This window comes from Haplochromis burtoni, unplaced genomic scaffold (assembly GCF_018398535.1).
Source record: "Haplochromis burtoni strain Fernald_Lab_line unplaced genomic scaffold, NCSU_Asbu1 Contig_124, whole genome shotgun sequence".
NCBI lineage: Eukaryota > Metazoa > Chordata > Actinopteri > Cichliformes > Cichlidae > Haplochromis > Haplochromis burtoni.
In genome coordinates, this window is record NW_024582485.1 from 1,107,999 (window position 1) to 1,118,668 (window position 10,670).

At 37.3% G+C, this 10,670-nt stretch overlaps 1 protein-coding gene across 1 annotated transcript in view; it reads left to right on the forward strand.

Moving 5' to 3' along the window:
- The first annotated feature begins 4,545 nt into the window (after positions 1-4,545).
- Positions 4,546-10,670, forward strand: part of tlr18 (toll-like receptor 18) — a 25,833-nt gene continuing 19,708 nt past the window's right edge. The window contains exon 1 of the mRNA XM_005929488.2: positions 4,546-4,687. Within this exon, the coding sequence (XP_005929550.1) occupies positions 4,644-4,687 (44 nt within the window). The 5' untranslated portion in view covers positions 4,546-4,643. The remainder of the gene's footprint in view (positions 4,688-10,670) is intronic.

The following is a 10,670-nucleotide window of genomic DNA, read 5'->3' on the forward strand; positions in this document are numbered from 1 at the left end:
TGATGTATTGTTTTTATTCGAAAGCAACAAGTATAAATATAAATAATTGATGTAGGAAGCATAATAATTATTTTTACATATATTTTATACATTTCTTTTACAAAGGTCTTAATTGTTTTATGCTACCATTACTATTTATTTGATAGATTTTTACATTTTGTTCAAGTTCATTCAAAATCTACTTGTTGTTTACACCACATTTTACAGTTCACAAGAGGTTGCCACTCATTTGGATTTGCCTGTCAAGACAAGCAGGTTTTGTCATCTGTTGCCCAATATTTGGCATATTGACAAGAGTATTACAAAGGCTTTACAGCCCTAAAGGATTCATAAAACCAGTCTATAGTATTTATTTCCTTCTTTGTTTTTTGTTTCCATGCCGTTTAACTTTATTAGGTTGCTTCCATGTACCTTCAAAGCATTCAGCTAAAATCCTTAAATCAACAAAACAATAATCTGCAGGTCAAACCTGACTTCAGCAGTAATCAGCAATGAAACAGGTCATTTCTCCCATAAAAACCTCAAGTGCTTCATTGTTTGTGTGGGCTGGTATTTAGGTGAGTCAGGAAGTAAAGTATTTGACGGAAAAGAGCACAGAGGCTTTGTTTTGATTTCTCATAACTTCATTTCCTCATCACAGTGGGCCATTATGTAAACAAACAATGAACAGTGAGGCGATGTTGCGCTGCATTAACACCTTGGCATGTGCATGATAGGCACACATAAATAATGACGTTTCATTGTTAATTTTCAAGACCTCTGAGTCTGACTTATGAAAAATAAATGTACATGTAATTATATATAACTTTTACATTACTATACAGCTTTAAACTCCATATTTGAACTACTACAAATATTAGAGGGGAAAGGGGATAAAAAAATTAATGTCTAGTGCTGAAAGATGAAAATAAAATGTTCACCGAAGGTTTCTCACTGAAGGCCACCGATGAATTGTCTCCAACGCTGCATTCTCTAATAGACTGCAATCATTAACGAACAGTAAGTCTAACTAAAGCATGTACATAAAGGCAAAAATTAAGGTTTTTATAAGCAGTAAACTCCCTCCCATGGCCAAAACTAACTATAAAACAAAAATTAGGTCAGTAGAGAAGCTGAGCTTTCCATTACAAACAAATCCAGATTACTTTTGGAATGTGCATCATCACAGACTTCAAACCATTAAACTCACAAAAGGCTCAGAAAACCTGTGACTAAGCACAGACTCAGTGAGCTGAACAGGCAGACAGTACTACAGTTGGTAGTGTATGATGAGAGCAAAAGCAGGGCTGAATCAGTCTCACTGAAACCTCTGTAAAATGTCTGCAATGTCTGAGTCATACCATAAAACAGAAGGTATTACAATGAAAGCAAATGAGTCAGCATACAGCAGTGACCTTGTAAAAGGAGAGGAAGCACAGTAAATGAACAAAGCTAGTAAAAAAGCATAATAAATGGCATCTACTGGAAATACCTTTAAAGTAGCTTTAATACCAAACACAATACTGTCAAACCAGCTGTGCCACATTAAGTCACACCTGCAGCAGAATGGCTCAAGAAGGACTCATCATCAATCAGCTGATCAATCAGCTCATTATTGTAATCCAGAGAGAAATAATGTTGGATGGACTGCAATAAAATTGTGTACAGACATTTATCTTCCACGGAGGAATTATGGTGTTGACTTTGATTATCTAACTTTCCACTGTGGCATTTCCTTTGTGAATTTCAGCAATTACTGGATGGATTGCCATCAAATTTAGTAGGAATTCCCTGGTGAATTCTTTGTAATAATGTCTGGAGTAAAGCTTTGCAGAACCCCCTTTGACCTGAAGTTATTTTTCTTGCTTAGCTATGTGAAATAATAAAAGATAATGGGCCTAAGTGTGCAGTAAAATGAGCATATGTCTCCTCAACCGAAGACCCTTTAAGGCAGCCTTAAGGGCACACCTTTGATTTTAGCAATAATTTGGCTCATGCTTCGGTCTTCTTTTTAAAATGAATATAAACCACTTGAGATCTTCCACAGCTAAAAGGGGACTTTTTTTTCCCACAGGTCAATTTTTTTTCAACTTGCCACTTGAGAACAAAGAGACACTATCATCAAGAATCATGAATTGCTGTCTTATTCCAGAAACTCGCTATGCAAATCTTTCTCCATCGACAACCTATTTTCATAAAACGCTCTAATTTCATAAAACAAGGAAAACCAATAGTCATTAATAGCCACAAATAGCCATTAAATAAAACATAAGTCTGCCATGGTCTGCAGTCCTTCTGAGGTCCACCTTTTTCTCTCTTTTCCTTCTCTATTCTTCCTGTTCTTTCCACTGATTTTTAGTAAGCAGGTTCTTACCACCTTCCTAGATCCCTGGAAGGTGTGGCTGCATACTTGTGTGGCTGTTAGAAACAAGGTTTCTAACAGGTGCAGGTGCACCTGCTACCCAGCTCACTAGTTTGCAGCGTATTTAAGGATTTGTCATAGCATCCATTTTTCACCACTGCTGCCATATTTGTGGTAAAAATCTTCCATGCTTAGTGATTGAGTTAGCATTTGTTTTATTATTACTCATTGTGTTAGTCAGTCGGTCTCTGCCCAGCTATCTCTTACCATCTCTGGATCGTTTACCACTGGAAAAGAAAATAACAACCCCACTCTTCCTCCTCTCAGGTGACATTGCCAGCCTGCTCACTTGCTCAATCCTCACTGTTCCTTCTTCACTGCCTGGATTCCTCCTTTAACTGACAGCGTGCTCAGTGAATACCTCAGGCAGCAGAAACCCAAGAAAGTGGAGGAAGGCAAGGAACCATCATGGAAGGACAGGCCCCTGCACGGTATGTACCACCGGCAGATAGAGGAGGTGGCTGATATCCAGAAATCCTACCAGTGGCTGGACAAAGCTGGACTGAAAGACAGCACAGAGGCACTAATCATGGCAGCACAAGAACAAGCTCTGAGTACAAGATCCATAGAGGCTGGGGTCTATCACACCAGGCAAGACCCCAGGTGCAGGCTGTGTAAAGATGCCCCAGAGACAATCCAGCACATAACAGCAGGGTGCAAGATGCTAGCAGGCAGGGCATACGTGGAACGCCATAACCAAGTGGCCAGCATGGTATTCAGAAACATCTGTGCCGAATATGGCCTGGAAGTGCCGAGGTCAAAATGGGAGATGCCCCCAAGGGTGGTGGAGAATGACCGAGCTAAGATCCTGTGGGACTTCCAGATACAGACGGACAAAATGGTGGTGGCTAACCAACCGGACATAGTGATGGTAGACAAACATGAGAAGACAGGTGTAGTGATCGATGTAGCGGTTCCGAATGACAGCAACATCAGGAAGAAGGAACACGAGAAGCTTGAGAAATACCAAGGGCTCAGAGAAGAGCTCGAGAAGATGTGGAGGGTGAAGGTGACGGTGGTCCCTATGGTAATCGGAGCACTAGGTGCAGTGACTCCCAAGCTAGGCGAGTGGCTCCAGCAGATCCCGGGAACAACATCGGAGATCTCTGTCCAGAAGAGCGCAGTCCTGGGAACAGCTAAGATACTGTGGAGGACCCTCAAGCTCCCAGGCCTCTGGTAGAGGACCCGAGCTTGAAGGATTGACCGTCCACAGGGGCGAGTAGGGAATTTTATATATATATATATATACATACCGTATATATGTGTGTGTGTGTGTGTGTGTGTGTATGTGTGTGTGTGTGTGTGTGTATTCATTCTTAGGAATTTTAAGCAACTTTTTTCACTGTCATTATGGGGTATTATGTGTAGAATTTTGAGGTGAAAAAAATCATTCATTCCATTCTGGAACAAGGCTTTAACATGATGTGGAATAAGTGATGTGCTATGAATACTTTCTGGACACGCTCTAATTTCCTATATTTCTCAGTTTGTTGATGTATTTAGAGACAAAACCTCACTCATAGTTTTATAGGGATGTAAACCCACAGAGGAAATGACATAATAACTAATAAAATATACAAATGAATAAGACAACCAAACTGTGAAAATGGCCCGAGGGCAGAGATGAACTGAAATTCCTCCACCCAACAGATTATCTTCATGGGCCTGTCTAATTACACAGGCAGTTTTTGGCAGAGGTGTTCACTGAAACTTGGAACAGCGTGGACATGCTTCTTCTTTTTTCAGCAGTTGTTATTTTTAACTTTTTTGTTTTTGCTATCAAAATAGTCTTAGCACATACTCAACCTTTATTTTTAAGTGGGTTTTATTGGGTTAGATAAAAAAAACAACAACAATATCTCAAGGTTTTAACAAAATAAAATCAAATGTATGTGCATGACCAGAGTAATGGCTATGATGAAACTGATATTTCCCAACAGTTCTGGCTCATATGTTTGTGTTACAGAATAGCAAACATGATTAAAAATATGTGGAGCCTCTGAGGCAAAAAAAACTACTTTCCACATTCCTGAGCGACACACACACACACACACACACACACACACACACACATGTGCTCACGCACAAAGACTGAAGAGTGAGTGAGAGAGAAAAAGAATCAGACAGAGAGGGAGGGCCAAAACACAGACTAGCAGAGCTAACAGAGTGCCCATAAGCTTACTGATCCAGTGGTGAGTCACTTCTCACTAAGCACTGACAACAGAACAGGTTAGAATGTGTTATGAAAAGTCCAGCTAAGGAAGACCTGAGCCTGTCCAACATGAGGTGAGTGTAAACATATTGTTTTCATGTCTATTTCAAGCTTGTTTTGTCTCTTAACATTTAAAACAATCTACCTGGATCACTTGTAGTTCCAATCTTTCAGCACATTCTAAATGTTGAATAACAATTCTAATTGTTATATTTGAATTAGAATATATTAGAATGGTAGCATGGCTCAAGATCCTAAAGAGATGTAGTTTATTGTGGAGGCACATAAAATTCACTAGTTGATCTAAGGGGTGGAAAATGTTAACTTGATGGACTTCCTCTACTTGATAGTAATTCTAATTCAATACAGTGTTCCAGCCAAAATAGCGTCCCATACTTATCATTTAACAGTACACCAGTTAGACAGGAAGTGGGAAAAGTGGCAGATTTCAATGCCCAGTAGTAACATTTTGTAGGTCGTTTGACATATTGACTCTATCTTGGCTTAAATATTTGAGCCCAGACACAGCTGTAGTTGTCCACTACAAAAAAGAAATAAATAAATCAAACAAAAATAACTAACTAACAAAAACAATCTCTTCCAGTGGTCATGCAGTAGCTTCCCTGGATAAATGGGGGTTAAAGAGGAAATGAAACACTACACCACACCTCAAAAACTGACATAGATGTAACACTGTCTGTGAATTTTTTAAACACGTTTAAACAAGTTTTTAAACATGTTTAGTGCCATCTTCTGTCAGTATGTTTATGTTTGCTAGCTAGTGACAGAATGGATAACTCTGAGGAAAATCAGGACACTAAAACCAAAAACCAGTCTAAAGGGATCACTTTTGGGCTGCCCCTGGCTGCAACAATAAGTTTTATGTCAAGCAATAATTGGCTCTAATGTTTGATGGCTAGCTGCATTCAAACAGGAAAATCCATGTGTTTGCTGTAATGTTCATTGTTTTAAACCACATTATGAATAAGATAAGTGTGGAAGAGACTGTTTAAGTCATGTGACAGGTTGTTCACCCAGACCGACATGCTGGAGTTGGAAACTGAGTTTTCTTTCCTTTTTAAAGGTTGCATTGCTTAAGGTTTCCTTAGTATAGGAAAGCAGGAAGGTGTGCATTTTTCACTTCCTCTATTGTTTTTATGTACAGCCTCACACAGCTGGTAGCATAGCTAAAGATCCTAACAAGATGTATTTATACAGTTATTCACTGAGCATAGAAAAATACTGAAAATCCCTCTTTCCAATACCTCAGCTGTGTTATAAAGGAATGAAAAAGGTATTTCAGTGCTATGAAAGGTGTATAAGCTCTTGTGTTAGGAAGGAAGTGATATAACACAGAGCATCTTGTTTTGTAACAAATAGGATATTTAAATCACAAAATAGCATTAAAATATGACTTTCTTGGGTGGAACAATTGTTCATCACAATGAAAATTAAGTTTTTGAGACATCTGGAGTATATTGGCCTGGAGGCATTCACTATTTCAGCTTTCACTACACAGGCTACAGGTAAGATGGCTTGGAGTATCTCTGCTTATATCCGGTTTTCATCTTTTAATGAGTTGTGTTGATAATTATTAAAAGATAAAGATTTCAGGTTTACTGTATGCTTAGAGACACTCCTAAGGCAAGCAGCCTCCTTAATTGCTGGCACCTGTGAAGCCCCAGTGGTAAATAAGCTAACATTGGGGAGATTTGAACAGCTGCTGGTGTCTATGTTGCCTGCCTGATGGTGTATGTAAAGTCTTCTTTAAAGATCTGAGCGGCTTAGTCATTTTGAGATTACAGGTTTTAAGGTATATTTAGAGAAAGTAGAAGGAGTGTCCAGGATGTGGTGATTATTCAGGGATTTGTTTGTATACTGAACTCACTGGATGTCTCCTGCTGCTCTGCCCTCTTAAATGTTTTTTAAACAGTTTTACTTTTCCCTGTGTGATTTATTTTAGTTCTTTAATGCTTCAACTTATGTTGAACCTTCGGTTATTATTTAACTGTAATGCTGAATGCTCAGAAGCCAACCCAGTTAATCTTCTTATCTTTTAACTGAGAAGATGTCCAGAGAAGCTCATCCTGAGCAGATATAATAGTTGATGCAGTAGTGGACCTGTGCCCACTGATACTGCAGAGGCTTAGAGACGATGAATGCAGTACATGTGAGTGCTGCAGCTCTGCCCTACTGCAGCTGCCTCCCTTTTCCCACTGTATCTAATTAGTTTTTCATTGTAATCAGATTTTATCTCTATGGGGGAAAGTAAAATTATCACATAGCTACTATTTTATCTTTATAATTAATGTCAATTTTCATGGCAATATCTAAAATGTTATTGCATATTTTATGACTTATATAAAGATATGATCAAGATGTTTGACAAGAACACAATTATCATGTTTCTCAACAGGGAACATTTACTACAAAGCAGCCTTCTGTGCTTGTGTGTTGTTGTCACACACATACATATACACACATTTATGGCTTTAGAAAGCAACAATGGAGGCTGCTCAATGAACTAAAGTGAACCCCTGAATCCCCAGAGTGCTGGATCACTCTAGGGCTACTTCAGTTAAAAGGAAGCTTCTTTAGTAAATAATAAGATTTTCATCAGTCCTTTACTAGTTAGTGACATTACTTTGATATTTTTTTCATATGTTTCATGTCATATTCAGTGCCTGGTTTTAGTCAGTCACTGAATATGACCATTCATTGATTACTCATTCTCTGGCAGCATTAATAGGACACAAAACAAGGGCTTATAGGTGGAGTCAAGTGCCACTGAGACAGCACACATTTCTCTTTGCTGAGTAGTTTTTCCTTTTGGGTTTTGCAATAAGACAGAATTCATTTTAAATCCCTCTTGCTCTTTGTTTGTAAACTCCTCCTTAAAATGCCTGAAACCAAAGCACTTAAACAAAACACAAATCTACCCACACTATCCTGTTTAATAGAACTTTTACGTGGTGGATGCTTTGATTTGTTGGGTGTGACTAATAACATCTGCAATTGTTATGTTCCACTTGAATGTAGTATTTTACCACAACATTGAGCGAGCATGTGCAACTGGAAAGCACTAGCAGTGAAACACGGAAGCAGAATTTAAAGTTCGTATTGTTTTCTTTAATGCTTTCCTGACCAGAGTATTGATTTGAACAGAGCAGACTGTAATGATTTAGAAATTATTCAAGACTCTCTAGAATACTTTTGTTCTGTTTTGCTCTAACGCCCCAATATAGTATCACACTCTTTCTTTTCTTTACTTGTCGTGTGGTAATAGAAAGAATTTGTCTCATCAAGCACAGGTGTTACTTCTATCAAATTGTGACTATCAAATATTTAACATTTACTAGAATGCTTTTTCTGTTCTTCTAAATCTAAATGTCTGTTGTAACAAAGCTGTATTAAGTTTGAATAATTGTTGTTATTACTTTTCTTTTCCTAGTTTGAGGGATGCTGATGAGAATATACAAAGGCTTTGTGATTTAACTTGACATTTCCCTTCTGAAAGAGTCATTCCTGCCATTTTTATACCCAGTCATCTGTTAATGGATTGGATGTTTTTCACTGTTTGTATAATTTATGATTTAGTTCTTCAGCTCACCCTTCTTTGGCATTTCTCCCTCTAGAAGTGTCTAGTTAGTAAGCTGTTTTTGCTGGTATTTGTTCAAGTTTTCCTATCTGTCTCCCTTATGGTAGAAAGCTTTTATTGGAAATTCTTAAAGGAAAGTCGTGATTCTTGAAAACAACTTTCACAGCAAGCGGTTTCTTTAAAAAAGTAACTGTCAGAGTCAAAGCGAGAAGACGATAAGCAAGTGCTTTTGAGGATAGTTTAGATAACAGCAGCTTAATTTCATTTACTGTATTTATCTTACTGCTCTTTGTCTATACAGCAACAGTGCTGGTAAAGAACTTTTGATATATGATAGAAAAACAACCTGTGCGCATAAACATGTGTAGCATCTGTCCCTGCGGAGGATGAACATGATAACTTAAACAGAATCATCAACCAAGTGCAGCTGTGTTTGTGCATAGCATGTAAACAGCCTCATTAAACCAGAGTAAAGAACACTCATCAGTGAAAAAAGTCTGCTGCCAGATACATTTGTCATATCAGGGCAGTGGGCCCAGCACTGCCAACACATGTCAATGAAAGAACTGTTTGCCACCAACTATTGACTGCTGGGTAAATATCAGATGCAGTAATAGATCTTTACACTTACTGGATGACGCTTTCCATGCATATCAGAGAGATATCGCGACTTAATGAATGATACAACTGTTTGCTGTGTCTTTCACAACCTGGTTACTAATTTAGTGCATAGCTACCCTTGTCAAAAACTTACATTGTATTGTAGAAATCATATATTACCAGGAGAAGACTGGCTTGTGATCATGTAAATGTACATTTCAAGTATATATATATATATATATATATATATATATATATATTTTATATATATATAAATAATATAATATATATTATATATATATATATATATTATATATATATATATGTATATATAGATACTAATATATATATATATATGTACCCTGCCTCTCGCCCTATGACAGCTGGGATAGGCTCCATATACATGTCTTTTACACTTCAGTGTAAAAGACATGTATATGTACATATATATATCATATCTACTTCTCAGCCTTAATAATCAGAAATTTATTTACCCCACTGAAGCAACCATCTGATGTGAGGCCCTCTATATCATCGATCAAGTCCTAAATAGAGTTGTTTGGTGTGTTGTGAGCACATCTTTGTGTATTTTCTGTTGGTTTTATTCTTCCAGGAGTTTTGTACTAACCTCATTTCTCCTTTCAATTACTGTACACAATTAGAGCCTAGTCTTTAAAGTATTTCCAAAAGATCTTTTAAAAAGTAGACCATTCATTTCTTGTAACAACAAATGGAAACCTTGTCCTTGTTATGCTCTTATCTGTTGTTACCTGTTTTAGATACCGGATGAGCCAGTGCAGATACATGGTGTCCTCTATCAGCAATTATGGAGCAAAAGCAAAGAAAAAAAAAGAAAAAAGCATTCACTCATCTTATTTCTTATTTGGTTATCCATGATAATTTGAGCACTTCCACTTGGTCATAGTTAGAATGCAAACAGTGTCATAGTTATAAAATTTAAACGTGACACAAACGGTGATAACAAATTATCTTTCTTTTTTTTTCTCACATGCTTGGGGAGATTTCAGCTTGTCTTATATGAATTTGGCAGTGAGCCAGCCTGGGGAGAATAATTAACTCTGAAAAGATTTTGTACACTGTATTGTGTACACAAAAGAGATTATGTGTAGGTGTTTTGACTGCACTACGTACAACTCTATTTTGACACACCACATGACTTTGTTAAACAAATGAAAATAATACTAAAAATTTGAACAGAGAAGTCTGCAGCTTTGCCAACATGTTTGTGCAGATTCCTTTCACGGATAAGACTGCACACCGCAGAACAAAAAACATTTCTCTTGTGGGAATTGTACATTCATGAGAACCACAAAAAATTCAGCAACAGGTCACACAGAACAAAAGTACGGTTCATAAGAGGAGTTAAACACATAACTCATAACCTGCTGGTTAATATAAAATCTGATAGACATAACTTAAAAGCTCTCAGTGTTTGCAGGAATGTGGCAATTTGGCTTATCTCTGTTGGAAACATTAATGAGGAATTTGCCTAAAAAGTTTTAGTTTTCTGTGGTGGCCCTGAGAGATCAAATGCAGTGGAACTTGAGGAAACACTAACAAAAAGAAAAATGCTGCAAAGGCACACAAAATGTAATAGATGTTGAATAAAAAGCAAAGGTTGCTGAATAAAACACAACAGCAGTAGAAAAAAATAAAACTTTACAAAACAGAAGTGTTCTGTAGGAGACAGCAGAATAGCTACGGAAGTGACAGAAACCAAAAGAAAATGCCTAAAAGAAGCAGTGAATTTATTCAATTCAATTCAATTCAATTTTATTTATATAGCGCCAAATCACAACATAAGTCGCCTCAAGGCGCTTCATAGATACAGAGAAAAA